The sequence below is a fragment of the Carex rostrata genome, chromosome 34 (genome assembly GCF_964058835.1).
Source record: "Carex rostrata chromosome 34, lpCarRost1.2, whole genome shotgun sequence".
NCBI lineage: Eukaryota > Viridiplantae > Streptophyta > Magnoliopsida > Poales > Cyperaceae > Carex > Carex rostrata.
Genome location: NC_135951.1, coordinates 4,670,455 through 4,692,500, shown reverse-complemented (window position 1 = coordinate 4,692,500; position 22,046 = coordinate 4,670,455). Strand labels below are relative to the sequence as shown.

General features: G+C 35.4%; 1 protein-coding gene and 2 long non-coding RNA genes across 5 annotated transcripts in view; 2 read left to right on the top strand and 1 right to left on the bottom strand.

The window, feature by feature from the left end:
* LOC144548797 (uncharacterized) overlaps positions 1 to 20,476 on the top strand; it is a 21,007-nt gene extending 531 nt beyond the window's left edge. Inside the window, exon 3 of the long non-coding RNA XR_013509480.1 lies at positions 20,309 to 20,476. This is a non-coding gene — a long non-coding RNA (uncharacterized LOC144548797). The remainder of the gene's footprint in view (positions 1 to 20,308) is intronic.
* LOC144548768 (uncharacterized) lies at positions 8,926 to 16,473 on the top strand. 3 transcript variants are annotated; one of them, XR_013509462.1, is made up of 5 exons: positions 8,926 to 9,152; positions 13,761 to 14,157; positions 14,494 to 14,577; positions 14,921 to 15,783; positions 15,958 to 16,470. It is a non-coding gene; the product is annotated as an uncharacterized LOC144548768 (long non-coding RNA). The 3 variants fall into 3 exon arrangements; XR_013509461.1 differs by having other exon boundaries at positions 14,921 to 16,473; XR_013509463.1 differs by having other exon boundaries at positions 13,761 to 14,099; positions 14,921 to 16,472.
* Positions 9,647 to 12,066, bottom strand: LOC144549062 (zinc finger BED domain-containing protein RICESLEEPER 2-like). The gene is made up of 4 exons (XM_078297819.1): positions 10,489 to 12,066; positions 10,007 to 10,401; positions 9,831 to 9,918; positions 9,647 to 9,741 (listed from the first exon to the last, which is right to left on the bottom strand). Exons 1-3 carry the CDS (start codon positions 12,044 to 12,046, stop codon positions 9,853 to 9,855), a joined length of 2,019 nt encoding a protein of 672 aa, XP_078153945.1. The 5' UTR covers positions 12,047 to 12,066; the 3' UTR covers positions 9,647 to 9,741; positions 9,831 to 9,852.
* Positions 20,477 to 22,046: the final 1,570 nt, after the last annotated feature.

Below are 22,046 nucleotides of genomic sequence, written 5' to 3'. Positions count from 1 at the left end.
GTGACCTCTTAAATCTTTTATATGATCAACCACCAAATTTGTATGTGAATAAATTGATTAAAGGAGTATAGTTGATAACTCTTGTTTTCCTTTTTATATATTTCGGCCTTGGGTTAAGCAAGGGCTAAATGAGTATTTTTGCAAATTGTTTCTATGTTGCAATTGTGTATGGTTTGTTGGACCAAGTTGTAAGTTGTGTAAATTTTTATAGATGCTAAGTAATAAAGATGAATAAAAAGGGTTGAAACAAAGGTATATGGATTTTGTTAAGGAAAGTATAAAGAAAGTAATACCACTCAAGTAAGCATATCAATCATCGAACAAAGATTGAATCAATTATATATGTTGATATAGGTGTAGGCTCAGCTGAGCAAGAGGTTGCGGGACCTTTCGAAATGTCCGAACCATAGGTGAGCGATACGCTATTCGTAATCAGGTGTGGGGTTCTTAGACTTGTTTGATGTTTTATGTTTCATGTTGTATGATTGATTGCTGCATAATTAGAATTGTGTGAATTATGTGTATAACCCAACCCATTTAAAACCGAATTGTTGTGATATGGTTGATTTTCATATTCGTATGGTTGTCATTTTGATTGTTCTCTTAGGATTTGATTATGGATAAAAGTCACCAAAATTTAATGATTGTGGAATTATATATGAATGAATTTGCAAAGTCTGGCTAGCTGAGACTAGCTGACTTTGATCCCAAGAATCTATTGGCGCATTAGGTGAATGACCCTCATAGTTTTCCAGTACTGGTTGGGACGAGGGGTGGGTGACTATATATATATTGATTGTGATTGTGGGTGACTATGTATATGTTGATTGTGATTGTGGGTGACTAATGTGTAATGTCTGAGGCTCGAAGGCATTATCCTACGTGGTAATGTATTTGGACGCTCAATTGAATATTACGACATTTTGAATTATTTCAAGTGAATTTTCATTATATGACCTTGAACCATACATTAGTAAATGGTTAAGCCAAAGCATTACAGATAGGTGTCAGATAAAGGGTTCAGCTCGGTGGAACATCTGTAGGTGTCAGTAACCCTACAGATGAGGGTCAGGTAAGGGGTCCAGCTCGGTTGAACATCTGTAGGTGCTACCAGCCATAATAAGACGAGTTAAGCCTAATATGTGCTTGTTTGAACTTCATCTTGGAAATTCCGTAATTTGTGTTTCATTTAAAAAAAAAGAACAAAAATCAATAAGGTGAAATTGACCCCATTCTACAATGCTACCTCCGCTTCTGTCCGAGTTAATGCTTGTTAGTCGTTGAGATTGACTAACTCATTTCTATATAGCATAAAATCTACTTTATATATTACTTGTTAGCATAAAATCTACTTTATTACTTGCATAGAATTCAGTCAAAGACAAGGAATAATTATTTGGTAAGCTTCGTTTTGGTGGTGGGTGGCCGATTTTTTTTAAAATACCCAACTAATAAATAAAATTAATAAAAATAACCACATTATCAACAAATTTATAAAAATACCCCCCCCGCGGGTATTATCCGCGCTCCGTAATAAATAATCCCCCCCGCGGATAATATCTGCGCTCCGGACTTTTAATTCCCCCTCGCGGATAATAACACATACGAATCTATTAACACCAATCACATTAATCCTAAGCTAATGTAAGAACCAACCCCAATTATCTTCATTCTCCTTATGCACAATTGCAAATGCTAGAGGTAGCAATTGGTTCTCGGCATCATAGCCGTAAGCCATCAAAAGTCTTCCCTCATACCGCCCAGAAAGGAAGGCTGCATCTATACTGATCACCGGCCTTAGGTAACCAAATGCGGTGATGCATGGTCCGTAAGCCCATGCCACGGCCACGAATTCCACAACACCTTGCTTGACCAGTCCTGTATCTTTATCGAAGCTCGGCTTGGTCCGAAATAGGTGCCTCGAGCCGGGATTCTTGTCACATATCCCGAGAAGTAATAGTTTCATAAAGTTGTACGACTCTTCCCAACTCCCAAATTGCCGGGCTACTGCAAGCTCGCGACCTCTCCAAAGTTTGTTGTACTTCGGGGTTATACTGCCAAACCTAACCTTCACGCAGTGTGCCACACTCCGGATGCTCATAGTGGGGTTTTCCTTAATGCTAGGCCCGATGATATCTGCGATAATTGATGCCGTCAATTGTGCATGGTTGATCCTGGTGTACTCAGATGTGCATGTGTGAGGCGTGTCTTGCTCAGTTATCTTCCATGTATCTCCAATTTTTGTTGCTTTTGCCTTCAGTTTAAAACGACAACCCGAAGTGCTGCATCTAATTTCTAGCCGGGATGTGTCACTTCTCTTCGTATATATCTCTTGGTTCTTGTCAACATGGTACTCTCTGATCTTTTTCGTCAGTTGCTTTTTATTGGCGAAGAATTGGCCTGCTGCGAGCTCACTCTTGTATTCAATCCGATGACCGTAGTAAGAAACATCTGCTTCTCGAAAAGCAGATGTGTCATTGAAGTTTAGGAACGGGTGAGTCTTAGAACGGCCACTTAACGGCATATCTCTATTTTGCCTCACAGTGGGCTGTGTGTATTCTCCTTCATCTTCTTCATCTTCTTCATCTTCTTCATCTTCTTCATCTTCCTCATCTACCTCATCATCCAAGTCTCCTTCCCCCCCATTCATCCCCAGTTTGCAGATTCTCATTCGGTACCTCGTTCATAAATTCAAATTCTGACTCGTTTGGATCTTCATGTACTGGTGGCGGTCTGGGGTGAGGATTTGGTTCAGGTTCAGGTAAGGATGGAGAACCTACGGATATAGGTGGGATAAAAGGTGGACATTGTGGTTGGGGTTGGATAAAAGGTGGAGATTGGGGTGAATTACTGTATATTTCTGGTTCTGGTTCTAGTACTGGCATTGGTCCGGGTATGAATAGAGGAGTGTGTGGTTCATAATTTGGTTGATAATTTTCTACAGCCAAATTTTGGGATGAACATCTAGCTCCTGACTCTCTGTTAATTCGGCATGCAAAAACTTCCAACAGAGGATCACCGGACCTCACAACCTTCCTAAGCAGGCCTCTAAATGCTCCTTCATCTCGCAATGTGATTCTGAGATTCCTGCTTGGAGCATACGGGCCTGTATTTCTAATTTCCAGTGATTCCTATTGTAGCCGCTCGCTTCATAAATAAGCGAATGCAACTCCTCGAATGAGAAATTTTCTTCAACCCAATACGTATTTACTGGAGGTTTGGAGTAACATACACCATACTGATCATTTATGAACTTCCCTCCAAAATGTACTGAAATTTCAATAGACATGGCCAATGAACTACATTTATAAATGTCAAATATTTGATCATTTTATTGATTTCAATTGTCAACAGTATTTAGGAACAGTATATATGAATAGTACATCTACAGTGATTGAACAGTGCTTATGAACAGTAATTAAACAGTGATTGAACAGTGCATATGAACAGTGTTTAACCAGTACCTATGAACAGTACATATGAACAGTGATTGAACAGTATTTGGGAACAGTCATTCTACAGTGTTTGAACAGTACATATGAACAGTATTTAAACAGTGATTGCACAGTACATATGAAAAGTGTTTAGGAACAATGATTGAACAATACATAAACAGTACATGAACAGTGAACAAACAGGTGTGAATAGTGCATAAACAGTGCGTGAACAGTAAATACGTATACGTACATTATATGACCAGTGCATGAAAAGAAAATACATACACATAAATAGTAAATACGTGAACAGTGCATACCTGATTTACCAGCTCCTTTTCCTTCTCTCCCTCTCTTCTTCTCCTCTCTTTCTCCTTCTGCTTCTCTCTCTCTCTGAAGGATCTCTGATCCATATTTATAACAGAAAATTGCGCCAAAAAAAAAAATAAATAAAAGACCCGGAGCGCGGATATTATCTGCGGGGGGGAATTTTTAAAATTTTGGAGATAATGTGGTTATTTTTAATAATTTTATTTAATATTTGAGTATTTTTAAAAAAAATCGGGGTGGGTGGAGTGGGGGATGGGAGGAGATAAATTAAAATAAAGTAAACTATACAACATTATACTAAAAATAAATATACTAAATTATACTAAAGTATATTAAATTAAACTAAGTTATACAAATTAATATTATACTAAAATTATCTAAAATATGCTAAATTTAACTAAAATAAACTGAAAATTTTACATATCAACTATTTCTAAATTTTAATCTACAAAAAAACAAATTCACTAATAAGGACCGACCATTTTTTGGCCGGTTCCCTTTTTACTTAGAACCGGTCATTTTATGGAATGAATTCACTTAGCCAATCCAGAGAACAAAAAAGAGGAAGAGAACAAGAGATATATTTTGTTAATTATTTAAACTATTAATTTATTTTTATAATTAGTAGATTCATAAAGGTTCACCTTTCTAAAATGTAGTTTGTTGACAAAAAAAAAGAAGAAGATGATTTGTGTTACACAGGGGACCGGAAATTTTAGTATTGAGACACGTTTCACATTTACAAACAGTGCACGTGTCACATTTACTATGGGATATCATGGAAAAATGTCACCAGATCTAGTCATCTAGCACTTAATTGTCCGTACGAGATTGATAGCATCGAGATTCTTTTCTAAATAATAAAAAGTAAGAGAGAGAAATTTAATATTTTTTTATAAAGATATATAAGAAGAGTATATATGGGGGACTTGCTACGGTGCTATGGATTGTATAACGGCCTCCCGTGTTACGGCTCAATATTCGAGTTTTCAAAACTCTAATGGTCGATCCGAACCGTTCATCTTGTTCTCTATATTAATATGTGTTTGGAGACCAAATTTTACATTTTTTGAAAATTTTTTACTATTTTTTTAGATTTATTGAAAATCGTTGTTTTTCAGACAAATCTGGACCATAAAAAACAACAATATTAAATACTAAAAAAATAGTAAAATATTTTCAAAAAATGTAAAATTTGGTCTCCAAACACATATTAATATGGAGAACAAGATAAACGGTTTGGATCGATCATTAGAATTTTGAAAACTCAAATATTAAGCCGTAGCACGGGAGGCCTCGATGTAACCCATAACATATTAGCCAAATCCTATATATGGGATATGATTAAAATATTGAGATGGTTTGTATAAAAGCTACATGTTGCACGAAAGATAAGCATTCATTAGTCTAATCTAGTATTTGAAAACTTATCATTCAATCAATATCAAAAAACTAATTTTAAAATTCCTAGACAAATACATTTTCTGTACAGTTATTTTTCATATCATCAAATAAATATCAAACGAAAAAACAATATATAGCTTTCTATATCTTAAAATCTGCAATTTAAAAATAAAAATATGTCTAAAAAAGTTACTGTATGCGCTGCAAATAAATTGGATCGGATCGATTCTGACCTAAGGCGATATTAGCAAGGGACCTGACCATCAAGGGCAAGAAGCCCAGACGGCCATTACCCAGTTCTGGGATTCTCACCTCCTCATCTCTTTCAGCGTGCTCAGGAGATTCCACTTCCACCGGTTGCTGAACCGGTACCGTACGAACACTTCCTGGATGAACACCTTCAAAACCGAATCGCTGCAATAAGGTGAAACAAACAAAGAAGCAGAGCTGGAGCCAGCCTGTGTTGTTTTCTGGTTCTGAGATTTGCGCCTCGTCATCTACGACTACTAACGTGCACTCAGCAGATGTCGGTTGCTGAACCGGTACCGGACGAACACCTTCAATTTGAAAAGTGGATTGGTCCATTTCCATTGCCATTGCACCGTTGCCTCCGAGTTATATAGCTTTATCAGAAGAAAAAAAAACAATGATTAAGCAGTCAATGAGTTTTCAGTTACTTATAGGAAAATGGGAGACTTGGAGAGAGAAAATCCTTCTCTTTAGGGCATGTTCGGATGTCATGGGATTATGCGGGATAAAAATTTACGGGTACGGGAACCTACAAATTAATTTGCGGGAACCCACGCTCATTGGTATGCATGGGAATAGTTACGGGAATATGCTAAAAAGAGTGTTCGCCATAGGAATAGTTGTGGGAAATTCTAATTTTCTTTCTAAATTGCTTGATATTAATACAATAATTATTATAAATAATAATTAATGTAATTAAATAAAATTATTTAAACAATAACATATCAATACTTATTAGTTATTATTTCATAATGAGACTTTTTTCCTGTAATTTGTTCCAATCACTAAAAAATCAATTAAAAATTAAATTAATAAATTGATTATCCAATCCTTATTTGTTTTAAAATAAATATATTTATTAAAATAATTATTTATATTAAATTTATTTGAATGTTAGCATGTTATTTAGTTAGTATCTTGTATTAATTTGCAAGTTATTTAACTTATATTATTAACTAATGTCCAGTAGTTATTGTTATAATATTTTATGAACACAAGCTAAGTACTTTGGACGCATATGGGATCAACTGTACGTAGAAAAAAGGATTAGTGGCACGTGGTAGTGCATTTTTTTTATTGTATAATATATATTGACTTATTAATCAATAATCTGAAAAGGATCATCCCAAAAATAGATTGTGACACCTTCGATCAATTATTTGAAAAGTGGGTTTCAGTCACTTAAGTCACTTTAAAGTCTATTTATCTCTGTAGCTCCTACGTACAACTAACACATGCACTAATTGAAATCCCAAGAGATGCATGCATGTATCACCAAGAGCTAGCTTGCCCTGAAAGTTAGCTTCCAGTGTGAGTAAACCAGGTGATATCGATGCATGTATCACCAAGAGCCCTGGAATCCCATTATCTTCCTATCTCTCTCTCCTCTCTCTTCTTTCTCTCTCATCAGATTCGGACGGCGTTGTTATGTAGTAGGAATAGGATGCATTTTCCTGTCAGACAAAAGAAGCACGGCAAGAACACAAGCTGCTGAATTTCCTAGTATAGTTTTCATGTATTTGTCTAGGAATTTTAAAATTAGTTCCTTGATATTGATTGAATGATATAGGTTTTCAAATACTGTATTTCATAGCTGCACATTAATGTCTATTTATCCACTTATTGGATTAAGTGTTTTATTTTCAAATAAGTTTTTGGACGGCTTCATGAGAGCAAACTTGGTTATTAAGGAAGCCACCCAAAACCGCCACGGGAGAATGTCCACAAACTATATGATATATCTAACCATTGGATTTTATAATACTTATTTTAACTCTCTCCACTTTACACCAGAGTAATGGGATTTTTGTAACTCAAAATTTCCGTGAGCTTAGTTTTAAAATTTATTTTAAATAATAATTTCAAATTGTTAAAATTTATCAACTTCATTGGTAATGTTATTTACATACCAAATTTATGATTTTTGAATTAATCTAAGATAAATTCAAATTAATGGTAATAAAATTTATAAATTACTTGATATTGTATTTGGAAAGGAGTGAGTCATCTCAACAGCCAATAAGTGCTACCTTACTCGGATCAAAAGCGTGGCGCCACAGATACCATGCTAGTCTCTGATCGTGTTGTTTTTCCTGTCACACCAACCGCCTTATTATCTTTCCTCTTTTTATTGCTGACAGATGTTCCTTGCTTATTTCCATCTGTTTTTTTTTTTCTGATAGCCAAATAATCAATTCAACCACTCTTATTCTCATTTAGATACCCTGAGTGGGCCTGGGCCATATGAAGTTGAGGCTGATCGCGCTTTGCTACATTGCCCCTGCCACTCCTGTCTCTCTCCTCCTTTCGCAGGGTATTGTACCTCTCATGCATGGTTCATGTACTGAGGCATGAATCCAATTGTTTTATTATTAGTTCCTACAAAGCACAAACCACAACTCCTGTAGGTTTGATTCAGTTTAATTCTGACTAGGTCGAAGAAGGATTCAATTTTTAATGAAGCAGGCTAATTATTAGTATACTAATTATCCCTTGCTTCAACTCTAGTATCAAGTTTTTATTTTTTCTTCTCGTTCTCACTCTTTGCACTTGATGTTCATTTACAGGAGCAGAGAAGATATACTCATCTATTTCTGTATGATGTTCATTTAATTTTTGAGAAAGAGGAGCTAAGAAGATAATCTGATGAAGATCTCTTGAATAATAATTAATTTTGAGTTTGTAAATTTTGAAGTTGTAATTAAATAGCATGTAATGTAGTGGATGTATTTGATGGATTTTGATGATTGACTTTGTGGTTAATGGATTGTGATGTAGCATGTAATTTGGCTCTGTAATTTGTTGCTGGTACATTGTTTGTACAATTTATAATTTTGAATGTGTGCTTGTAAAATGATTTTGAGTAAATGGTTGTTCTTCATAATTTATGTGTCTTTGTAAGAAATGGAACAATTTATATTTAAGAATTAAGTAGATACACAAGCCAACAAGCAATGACATCATGACAGCACAAGGTTTACATTAGGCACTGTTTTATAACTACGTTTAACAGGTGATTGAATGTAGGGGCAGTCTGGTATATTATGCAGAAAAAAAAAAAACAGTTTTGTATTTTAGAAGATGTGAACTTTTAAAATAGCTAGTAAATTACTAGAAAATCCAACAAATGTAAAATTTGGTTCTAGAGTGTGTGTCTTGATGAGTTGATGTCCTTTATTTAACTGTAAAGTTGATTTTATGAAATTGCCTTTTTTATCAACAGGTTTTGTGTAGGTTTTCACTACTGTCGATTGGACTGTTTTGGGTACCAGTGAAGTGCTTAATGCACTTGGTTTTCAGTGCATAGTACACATGTACCTTGTGCTACAACTTTGCCTTCTTTGAATTTCATCCCAACTCTCAGATTTTTGTATGTGGTAGGGTGTTTAAAACACAGTCATGTCCCTGGAGTCTTTGTACTCATATCTACAATTTTTTTATGATTTTTATGCATTTTTTTGATCAATTAGAAATCACCAGATTATCCAAAAATCGAAATTTTATATGGCAAATGCTTCTGTGGAAACCAAATATTTTGGACCGTTCATTTATTTATGATCAAACGGTTCTGATATTTTGTTACCATTAAATAAACTCTGTTAAAATTAACGGAATATTTTGTCGGAAGGATAATATAGTCATTTTTAACAACGAAACGTCCAGTTCTATTTCCTGCTTCTTCGCCTCCTCCCTTCCTCGCTTCGTCTGTCGTCTCTCCTTTGTCCTCTCTCCCAGGTAGGGCTGTAAACGAGCTGGCTCGGGCCGAGCTGGGCCTTGGCTCAGCTCATTAATTCTGGCCCGAGCTTGGACCGAGCGAGCTGGACCTAGGGGTCCCGAGCCAAAAGTCTTGGCTCAGCTTGTGACGAGCCAGCCCGAGCTAGCTCGCGAGCTGACGAGCTGGCTCACTGGGCTTTATTGGGCTGCTTTGCTGCTTTATTGGGCTGCTCTGCTATTATACAAAGGCTATTTCTAATGATTTATAAAGGCTATTTCTAATGATTTATACGTGTACCCAATACATCATATGTACTCTCTAAATTAAATCAGCTTTAAAACAGCCTTAAAAGCAATGTAATAACAAAATAAAGAAAAAATATATTGAAATGAGCATAAATTCATAGAAAATAACATAAATTTATATGAATCCACATCAAATAACATAAATTCACACAACTAATTAATTTAGAAGATAGAACAAAAAGGCAACATGCCAACATCCAAGCCAAAATACCACAAAATTAAATTACTAATCAAGTAGTCAACAACCAAGCCAAGAAGAACACCAACAGCCATGCAAGTATCAGCCCCGCACATTTAAAACTTGCTGAAAATACACAAACAATTAATTAACATAGGAATAAGAGACATTTTTGTATAATTTCATACAAGCATAATTGAAAGTATTCAACTCACTCGTAAATTGTAAGGATTGAGATCAATTAATACTAAGATTTGACATTGGAAACTGAATTTCCAAACTCTCCTCCACACTTGCAGCTTGCTGAAATTTAAAAATTCAATATGTTATACATTAGATATATTAATACAAGCTAAAACAGCAACTTAAATTAAAAGAATGAATAACTCACTTGAAAAGTTTGCAATTCGGCCTTTGTGCCTGCTCTAATCCAATCACCCCCACAAACTAACATCTCAACTGTATCCTTCGTAAGAGAACTTCTATAATCATCTAAAACACGACCACCAGCACTAAAGGCCGACTCGGATGCGACCGTTGAGATTGGAATGGTAAGAGTATCTCTTGCTAGTTTGCTTAAAATGGGGTATCTCCCTGCATGTACCTGCCACCATTTCAATATATCGAAGGGTGTATGAAGCCTATGCTGAAAAACATCCTCTTTTAGATAGTTTTCCAGATCTGAAGTAGATTGGCTTTCATTCCATGTGGATTGTACAAAACGCCACATATCAGTATCCTCATTACCACTGGCAACACTACTTGATGCAGCTGAAGCACCAGAACCTATCAGTAAAATTTCAAGGATTAACATAAAAAAAGTGAAACTTTAAACAATGCAAAATTTAACATTTAAAAAGTTCAAGTATTTACTCGATGGAGTAGAGGTCGCATGCTCATTCGCATAAATCTCGTATATAGCTCGCATCTTTTCCAACACATCATTAACACGTGAATCAACCTCAACTTCAGGGTACAACCTCTTATAACAGAACTTAATTGAGAGGGTCTTCAATCTTGGATCAAGAATGGCAGCCACTGCCATTAACACATTAACTTCCCCCCAATATTTCTCAAACTTTGTGTACATGGCAAAGCTCATCTCTCGTGTGAAATCATCCTCATCAAAGTAGGCATCACATATTGCCTTTTTCACATTAAGCATCTCAGCTAAAAATAGATTTGAGGTAGGGTAAGATGTGCCCGAATAAATCTTTGTGGCTTGGACAAAAACCTCAAGTAATTTACAAACCTTTTCTGCCTTGTCCCATTCAGAATCATCGGGAACCCACTCACTAAAACTAGAATCTCGATCAGCATAGCCATTGAAGGCATTTTTGTAATAAAGGGCTGATTTAAGCATTCGGTGGGTTGAGTTCCACCTTGTTTTGACATCAATGCACAAAGACCGAGATGTGATTATACCTACCCGCTTTGCATGTTCCCCAAATTTTAGAAGCCGTCCCGGTGACTTCTTAAGGTACTTAACCCCTTCTCTAATTTTGGTTAGACATTTATCAATCTTGCTAAGCCCATCTTGAACAACCAGATTCAAGATATGTGCACAACATCTAATATGAAAAAAAAACCCTTTGAAATGCAACTTATTCCGAGCATTAAAATTCAACTTCATAATTGCTGCTGCCCTATCATTGTTACCGGCATTATCTAAAGTTATAGTTCCAATCTTATCCTCAATGCCCCACTTCCCTAACGATTCCATAATTGCATCAGCTATTGCTTCACCACTGTGAGGTGGTGACAACTCGTTAAAGCTAATTATCCGCTTTTGCAACTTCCATGACTTATCTATGTAATGTGCCGTTAAACACATATAACCAATTGTTTGATTGGAAGTCCAACAATCACTAGTAATTGAAATCCTATCAACAATTTGAAAAACCTTTTTAACATTGTCTTTCTCATTCTCATACACTTTTAGACACTCTTTCTTAATAGTGTTCCTACTCACTGTTTGATAATACGGATTGCAATACTTCAAGAATATATTCATCCGATGGTATTCAGTAAACATGAACGGCAACTCATGACAAATTAGGGCCTTAGCAAGTAACTCCCTACTTTTTGCATGATCATACTTCCCATAATCCACGATACCCGTGTCCACCCCCTCCCCCTCTTTTACAGATGTAAGCATAGAATCATCTAAAGGGAGCATACCAGAATCATTACCTTTAAATCTCTTAATTCTGGAACATTTCTTCACATGACGCAACAATGTTGAGGTTGTTCCACCTTCCGCTACTTTATAGCGTTGCTTGCAGTATTGACACTCAGCCTTATTAGCACCATCTATTACCTTGAAATACTCCCAAACATCAGAAGTTTTTTTCCTTTTAGTCCCACCAGCCTCATCTGTATTGGAACCTGACGCATGTCCACTAGCTGTGCTATTTGCACTTTCCGGCATCACTGGATTACTGCCGGCTGCAGTAGCACCATCAGATGATGTATTTGACATTTGTGCCTATTAACCAAAGCTCACAAATATTAGTCAAAGCTAGCTGAAAATTATAGATGCAAATAATAAGAATAATATTTGCAATAAAAAGTGAAAACATTTCTAATAAAAAATTGAAAAAGCACAGCAGTAGGAATCAGTATCACACCTAGCTAAAACATATGTTAACAAATGACAAAGAAAGTAAAAAGATAAAATATATGTTGACAAATGACAAAAACAGTCCCTAGCACGAGCTAGAGAGACAAAAACAACAACAATCAAGGAAAAATCTCATAGAGACAGTCAAGGCATCTAAGCCGGGAAATGCAACAACCCGCGCAAGGATGCGAAATTAATCTACACACATCCTACTTATCAATCACAAAATCAGCAAATAGAAAAGAGAAGGATTGCTCATAACTAACCGAGAACAGAAAAGAGGCGGAATAGAGGCCGGTACCAAGGAAGCACCTCGCTTCACGCCATTAACTAGCAAGTTGGGAGACAACAGCTTATGCCCTAATAAAGTTGGATAAAAAAAAAAAAAGTTAGACATTACATAGAAGGCTTACAAATTTCATTAATCCCCGTTTGACATTAAGCAAACAATTTGTGCAAATGATAAATTATATTCTAAGATAATTATTATCAAACAAAATACAAATTAAGTGTAATAAAGTCTGATTCCTTCTTCACAAGCCAAGTGTAATAGATGCATGAATCAATGTTACCATTCTCAGTTTTATATAAAATATGAGACATCTTTGTATAAATTTTCATGAAATTCAACAAATATGACTCAAATTAATCAACAATTCTGGAATCTATGTAAGAACAGACGGGTAATCCTAAAAACTAGTTCTAACAAAGCACAAAAATTGCTTCCTGGAATTAACTATCAGAAGATATTTTGTAAGCTGACAACAGAGGGAGCCGTACCAGAGAATTAGAAAAAAGAAAAAAAAGAGAAAAAAGAGAAAAAGATGGTTACCAAAGAGGTAGAGACAGAATCAACAAAGGTGCTAAATTTCATGATGGTTACCAGAAATCGAATATCTGTGCAAAAATTAACAAAGATGGTTAGAAAATTAGAAAAAAACACAGAATCAACAAAGGTGCAAAACAGATCTGTTATATGCTGTTACTTGTTAAATTCAGGGTCTCTTGTCGTCTGGAACTGGGAGGTCGGAGGTCAGAGCTGGCTCAGAACTGGGAGGTCGGACGTCGGAGGTCAGAGGTCGGAGGCTCAGAGCCTCGGAGATCAGAACTGGGAGATCGGAGGCCAGAAGCGAACAACGAAGTCACGGAGGTCGGAGGTCAGAGCGGCGAAGTCACGAAGCGAGCCTAGAGGAGAGGAGGTCGGGAAGTTGGGAGCCAGATGTGCGCCGCTAGAGGAGAGAAAAGAGGAGTTTGAACTGCTAAACCTAAATCTAAATGGGTCGTATCTGTAATGGGCTGAGAAAATGAGAGTTGAATAGCCTACAGTGTATAGCTCGTTTAGAGCCGAGCTGGCTCGGTCTGAGCTGGGCCTTGGCTCAGCTTGTTTATTTTGGCCCGAGCCTGAGCCGAGCTGGCTCGTTAACAGCTCGGTCCACTATCGAGCGAGCTGTTAACGAGCGAGCTAGAGACGAGTCACGAGCGAGCCGCGAGCCACGAGCTTTTTTGACAGCCCTACTCCCAGGCGACTATGGCCGCAACCCTCACTTCATTCCTCTTAACCTCCGTGCCCCCCTCGAACTCTCCCCTGTATCTATTAAACCGAAAAATCTTCTTCCTCACTCCTCCGTCAGCCACTAACCTCTCCACCTCCTCCGCCAGACACAACGAAGGCTTGATCTCCAGCGTGGTGGCACCTCCTCTAGATAAATCCATCGTAGTCGCAGATTTCCCCCTACTCGGCAGGTTCGGGTCCGTCTCTTTATCAAGCCAAAAACCCTAGCTCAATCCCATCTCTGTCGCGCCTCACTGTCTCCCTTGTCTTATGCCCCCACCGTAGATAGTGACCTCTTCAGAACATCAGGTACAATCTTGTCCTCATATCTTCTTCTCCATCATCTCTCCGTCATCCTTTAATTAAGGTAAATTCTTTCACAGAATTAGATAATACTTTCTGTGAAGTACCAAGCATCTAGTGTTACGTGATTCGTGAATAGAGGAGAGATTGATTTCTGATTTTTCAGCAATTGAATGAAAGTATTACGTTTAATAGGTTCCCACATAGTTGTTGGTGAGTGGTGACTGACTATAGAGGTTTTTTCAAAGGTGATTAAGCCTGCTGGGAGAGATAAGATCCTTTTTGACATACTCCTTGTTGGGACTGACTGGATTTGGTTTTGCAGTCCACATCTAGCTGATTGTTAAGTTGCTCTTTATATATGATATTCTCTTTTTTTCTTTTGATCCTCTATATTTAGGAATCAATCAGATGGTGAATCCCTCAAATTTGCATGCCACAATAGCAAATATTAAACCACACAACAGGAGTTCGACTGGTACTGGTATGCTAGTTTTGGAACTTATCAATGCTAGTATTGGCAAACTATTTCTCAGTAATTAATTACGAGACTGAATAGTTTTCAAGTGCATTGATGTGTAACAATTAGTATTTTGCTTTTTATTGGGTTTTTTATGATTTTTGTTGGTAAAACTCTATGTAAACTTAACTAAATATCTCTCCAACTTTGTAACGTGAAAAAGATGGAATGAATTTATAGCAAATTCCATGGACCAACCAGTACAAGTGGGTATCAGTTATGCCATATGCAAAACCCCTCTGAAACATTTGACAACTAAGTATGCATTATCCGAATGCCCTGAAATCATAATTAAACCTTAATGCAGCTGGAAGCAATTGGTCGAACTGATTGTGCTTGAAACCCCTTCAAAACTCGTAATTTCCATTCTAATTCATACCAAATTTAAATCCATATGCAAGAGTTGCATGGTGCCTTGGTTTTTTGTTTGCTTTTTAAAAGTTATATTCTCTCTTTTTTGTTAACTTCTTTTTTCAATTAACACATCAGCAACGAAGAAAATTATTGTTATTCAAATTATGAGTCTGTGGCTTGAAATTTGTTTTAATTGATTGTATTTCCTCTAGTTGACACGGTTAAGGTTGTCTTATTAAAGCATTCACTTCATGAGATAGAGATGGTAATATTACAGGGAGATTTAAAAAAAAATTTAAATTTGGTATCAAATAATATGGAGATTCTTAAAAAAATAGTTTAATCTTGGACCTATACATAAGACTGGTGTCTTCTTATAATTTTACTGTAGCTTTTGTTTATTTTTCTCTTGGTGAAATTCAGGGAGGCTATGATTCCTTGCATCCTACTTGCTTTGGGTGGTAATCTTGTCGATGATATGTATTTTTTCTCTAATATGTTATGTTTTTGCTAAGAAAAATGTACATTGCGCACCTAAAAATCAAATTTCTTTAGAATCACTAAAATAAATGGTGATTTGGCTGTAACAAAATTCATGATAAAATTCCATAAATAATCATGATTTTTGGCAAATTTGAGATTGAATTTCAGAATGAGAATGTGCATATTTGCAATTAGGTTTAGAATTGGGAGCTTGGATTTGAAATGGGGATTGCTAGTCCCACTGGTTTTAGGATGAAAATGTTGAGGTGGTCATTGTTTGCCATATATGGAGCTTGAGACAGCCTTTCAACCCTTCTCTGGCTTATATTAAGGGTATTCCATCTTTTTAAATTTGTATAAAAGTTGATTTTTATTTCCCGAGTTTACTTTCTGATCTTAATCTGTTATGAAGTTTTACACAAAGTGATCAATTGACTTTCTAATCTCGTACATAATGTTTGATTCCCGTCCATGTTTCTATAATTCTTTCTCCTTTTCTTCATCCAGTTAGGGAGAAAAGAAATTGTGGTACCTCCATTCCTCCGTGACGGGTGCAGTTACTGGTATGGAACTGTTTTTTTAGCACAAATGGCTCTAGTTGAGCTTGTATGAAAATGTTATATTATGGTGTGGGCTAATGCAACTATTTGGCAGCAACTGCCATAAATTTTCGAGAAAAAAAAAATTGTGGTATCTCTTACTGCATGGGGAAAGGGATATAGTATAATTGTTGTTTATGAAAAAATAAATGAGCAATATGCTCTTTATTTCCGAGTTGATTGACTCATGAACAGACCAAATTGCTTCTTTTGAATAGTTCCAGGACGAAATTTATGTTTCCCAAATACAGTGGAGGCCAACTGTATGCTTCGGCCTAATTAAATTTTTAAAACTTTTCTTATTTTTCAAGATTCTTTTGGGCACTTTCAATCGAGTGAATTGGGCATTCATAAAGGAGGGTTGCATTCCCCAACTGTTTGAAAGTTTTTTTTTTTTTTTATCTTTTTCTTCATTCAGAAGGAATACCCACTGTTAGAATGTCACCATTTGCATATGGATGGTCAACTCAACAAAGAGATGTTAGAAACAGATAATTCATTGCCATATTTTTTTCATACATTAGCTTCTTCCAAATTCTAATGGGTTGCTCAAGTTTTGAAATTGAAAATTTCAGATTACATCAGTTGATGTGTCTCAAATTGAGGACTCACTTCTTGTCAGTTTTGTCCTTGTAAGTAACTTTGACTTCAAACTACGAATCTAAACTGTTGAAATTCAAGTACTTCGTGAGTGATGCATTTACATGCAAAAAATTTAAAATTTCGAATTCATTTAGCACATGATCAAGCAGTAAAAAAACTGATGAAAAAAATAAAACATAAACCAATTTTATAAAAAAATAACTTATATTCTCAAGAGGTGAAATAGTTCTCGTTTTGTACACTAATTCTAGCTACATCGAACTGAAGTGTTTTCATTTACATATATAGAGAAAAACAATGTCATCGAAAATGTTTCACAAGCGGTGAAATATATATTGTTAATGAGAGCACTAATTTGTGCTGTATATATGTTATTGAGAGCATTAAGTTTATTGAAGTTATTTTTTTTAAATGTCACTGATAGGTCGCTGGAGCTATTAGGTCTTGACTAATTAAAGTTTTTTTATTTGTTATTTTGATAGTCACACCGGCCATTTTTATTAATACCCTAAAAAAAAAAAGATTTTTTAAAAACTTCCCTTGCATCCTGTTTGTTTTAAAAAATGCCCCGACTGCTTGGCCCACGGGCGGCCCAGATCTTCTAGGTTTAGAGTGTATGCCAAAAAATAAGACATTTGATATATTTATGAAGTAATGTCGTAACTCTTTATAACTTTGATTTGGTTTGTCAGTTAGATATCACAAGTTTAAAGATAACACCAATTAAGGACTTGGCCTTGATTCTAAAAAAAATATTTTATTCAAATATACACAAGAAAATATAGTTAGATTGTATATACATATAATATATTATATATACATATATTATACCGATTTTTTTATTTATATCCAAAAAAAATATAAATTTAAAAAACTAATCAAACCTCACGTCAATTTTGAAAACTACCCAAACCGGAAATTTTTTTTCCGGTTTCAACACCAATTTCCGGAAAAATTTTTTCCTGTAAATGGATATTAAAACCGGAATAATTTTTTTCGGAATTTTTTTTCATTTTTTCGTTTTTATAATTTATTTATTTTTTGTATTGAAGTATTACAAATATTTAATATATTTTTTTAAAAATAGATGGAATACTATATAATTTGATTTATTCGAAAGACTACTACAAATAATCCGGATCAACATTTTTCATGCCGGATTTGAAAATAATTTGAAAATACCGATCGTTGAATGCCTACCGTTGAACGAAAACTTAAACTGAATTTTTGAGATACTAAATGACATTTGTTTGAAATTTTGATGCCTCATTTTTTTCATACCTCATATTTTATATTTTCGTTTTCAAATTCCAAATTGTCGATCCGAACCGTTCAACAAAATATTTATACTAAATTATGCATGGTGATGAAATTTTATATTTTTTGGAATTTTTTTGCTATTTTTTAAGATAGGTACAAAATCACTGTTTTTGAACCGTTCAAAAAACAGTGATTTTCTACCCATCTTAAAAAATAGTAAAAAGTTTTCAAAAATTATAAAATTTGATCCCTAACCATATTTTAGTATGGATATCATGTTTAACGGTTCGGATCGATAATTTAGACTTTGAATATGAAGAAAATGAAGATATAAAATATGAGGTATGATGAGGTATGAAAAAAAGAGGCATTGGAACCCTCGTTTAGTGCCTCAAAAATTCAGTTTAAGTTTTCATTCAACGATAGGCATTCAACGATCGGTATTTTCAAAGTTTTCAAAGTTCAAACAGTCGATCCAAACCGTTCAACATGATGGATATTTTAAAATGTGCTTGCAGATCAAATTTTACATTTTTCTAAATTGTTTTACTATTTATTAAGATTGGTACAAAAATTCAATAGTCTGGATATAGCGATTTTGTTAAATACTTAATAAATAGTAAAAAATTCAAAAAAATATAAAATTTGATATGCAAGCACATTTTAACATATATATTATATTATATATACATATATATACATATATTATATTATATATACATATATATACATATATTATATTATATATACATATATATACATATATTATATTATATATACATATACATATATTATATTACATATACATATACATATACATATATTATATTAATTTTTTCTTACGGCCGTAAAAAATCCGGCATAAAAAATGTTGATCCGGATTATTTGTAGCAGTCTTTCGAATAAATCAAATTATATAGTATTCCATCTATTTTAAAAAAAATATATTAAATATTTGTAATACTTCAATACAAAAAATAAATAAATTATAAAAACTGAAAAATGAAAAAAAAAGAATCTGAAAAAAAAAATCCTAAAATCGGAAAAAATTATTCCGATTTAAAAAAAAAAAAAATCCTAAAACTGGACAAAATTATTCCAGTTTTAATATTCATTTATCGGAAATTTTTTTTCCAGAAATTGGTGTTGAAACCGGAAATTTTTTTTCCGGTTTGGGTAGTTTTCGAAATTGACGCGAGGTTTGGTTAGTTTTTTAAATTTATATATTTTTTTGGATATAAATAAAAAAATTGGTATATTATACATATATACATAGCCCATGCAGCAAATGTGGCGCATGCGGCATTTGACCTCTTGTTACATCTGTAATTTAATTACGAACCTTCGATTCGAATTTATAAAAGAAACAGACTTTAAAACCAATTAAAAGAAACAATTTTTATATTCTGAATTGTTTAGGCCATTTGATTCATTCAGCACGGATCTTAAAGCGGCCCCATTAAATAAACCCTCCCTCTCTTTCTGTCCTCTCCCTCCCTGTATGTGAGACCCCCTAGCCCCGTCCCCTTCCTCTCTTCTACGCCAAAACCAGAAGGGCTCCGCCCCCTCCCCTCTTCCGTCGCCGGCGAGCCCACCAGACCCGCCCCACTCTCTCCTCTATTCTTCTCGGTCCGTGAAACCCCACCACCCTCCCCCTCTCTCTCTTTTTCTGCCTCCCCTGCCCCTACGCACCACCCCTCCTCCTCTCTCGCTAACCCCCGCCACCACCACCACGAAAACCTCCCTCTCTTCTCTCTCTGACCCGTGGACCCCCTCTCCTAACTGATCTCTCTCTCTTTTTAACATTTTGCCGCTAATTTCGTGAGAATCCGAAAACCCTAGAAATTCGGGTTGTGCCAGTATTTGCAATTTCGGTTTCGCTTGTGCTTGTGCTTTCTTGCGGTTGACATGGTGCTTGCTTGTGCCCGAATGAGACGGCCGTGAGGCGAGGCGAAACCCTCTGAACCGGTCGCTTTCTTTCGACATTTTCTCTTTCGGATAATTTCTAAAATTCTTGATTTGTGTCTTGACGAATCGATTAATGTCGTAGAACTTGAATTGACTAATTATCGAAGTACGGGTTGTTGATTTTCCCGACTCGATCGATTTGCTCGAATAAATTAAGTATAAGGGACTATATTGCAAAATGATTTTTATTAAGGGTCTGAATTGTAAAATATATGACCATTGTGATTTGTATGAATTAAATGGACTAAAATGTAAGATATGATTTGTTGAAATGGTGGCCAGCCATGTATATGATTTATGCATTGGACTTTGATTTGGCATTTGAAATAAGATTATGGTAAGGAAAGTATAAAGAAAATAATATCACTCAAGTAAGCAGATCGATCGTCGAACAAAAGAAATTAAATCAAGTATATATGTTAATATAGGTGTAGGCTCGGTTGAGCAAGATTTTGCGGGACCATTCGAGATGTCCGAATCGTAAGCGCGAGATACGCTCGTCGTAAACAGGTGCGGGATTCTTGGACTTGTTTGATACTTTATTTTCAGGAATTAAACTGTGTATTCGTTTGTCATGTTGAATATCATTGATTGCATTATTGAATTGTGTAAAACATTTGCATAGCCCAATCAAATTAAACTCGAATTGGTGTGACTTGAGTGATTTGCATGCTGGTATGGTTGTTGGTTGTGTCGATCTATTATGATCTGATTTTTGATTGAAAGTCACCACGAACTATGTATGTGAATGGATTTACGAAGTTAAGCACTTGGATCCAATGAATTTGCAAAGTCGGGCTGTATGCTGACTTTGATTCCCAGCATCCTAATGGCCTTAGGTGAACGGCCCTCAATGTTTCCCAGTACTGGTTGGGACGAGGGAGGGTGATTATGTTATGATATGTGATTTGAAATCGTGGGTGACATTTGTAACGTCTGTGGCTCGGTGGCATTCTCCTACGTGTTAATGCATTTGGACGGTCAATTGAATATTACAAACATTGGAATGATTCCGAAGAAGATTTTCTTTATATGATTTGAACCAGAGCTTAATAAACGGTTAAGCCAAGCGATTACAGATGGGTGTCAGATAAAGGGTCCAGCTCGGTGGAACGTCTGTAGGTGTCAGTAACCCTATAGACGAGGGTTTGATAAAGGGTCCAGCTCGAAAGAACATCTGTAGTTGCTACAAGCCCTAATGAGTCGAGTTAAGCCAAATATGTGTTGTGTTTGAAATTCATCTTGGAAATTTCGTTAACTGTGATTCATCTGATTAATTGTTGTCGAGCATATGCATTCCTTTTTATTATGAATATGAATTGATTTGAATTGTTGTTGTATGGTTTCATTTTTTAATATGGAGTTTGATTGCAAGTCCAATAATCTAAACTGTGGCAAATTTTGCACTGAGAATTTATTCTCACCCCTACCCTTTGGGTTATTTTCAGGTTTATTACACAGATACAGAGAGACGGTTCTGGATTTCGTGTGACAGCATAACCACGTGAAATTTGGGATGTGGTTATTATGCAATGATGTTATTGGTAATGCATATAAAAGATCCACTGCCTTGCGTATATATATGTCTTAATAAATATACGCGGCAGGCTGTTATACCCGGGATTTGGGGGTGTGACACCTCTGCTGGTAAATCAGCCAGTTTGGACTGATACAGGGACCAAAATGCAAAAGTGATTACACTAGCATGTAGAGCATTCAAAAATACATAGAATTGATACAAATTTCAATTTATTTGAATTTTTCTACAGTTAGTTATGAATTTCCAAAGTTCAGCTTTCGAAAAACTTTAAACATCCATAACTTTGGCTAGGAAAGTCGGATTTGGGCGTATGACCACTTTTCAGAAAGGGGGGGGGGGACGAGACGGATCCGAATATCGCCCAGGAATCACCCCCGAGCATCCGAAGCATCAGAATTTAAAAAAAATGTCGTTTAGTGCCTCAAAAATTCAGTTTAAGTTTTCGTTCGACGGTAGGCATACAACGATCGGTATTTTGTTTAGTTAAAAGCCTAAGAGATTATTCAATAATTATCCATTTAATTATTTTATAATGTATTTACTATTTATTGTGTTTTTTGCCTATCTCCGAGCAAATAGTATATGTTGACAGTTAGCAAATAATCCAATTATTCTCTAAAAAAAAA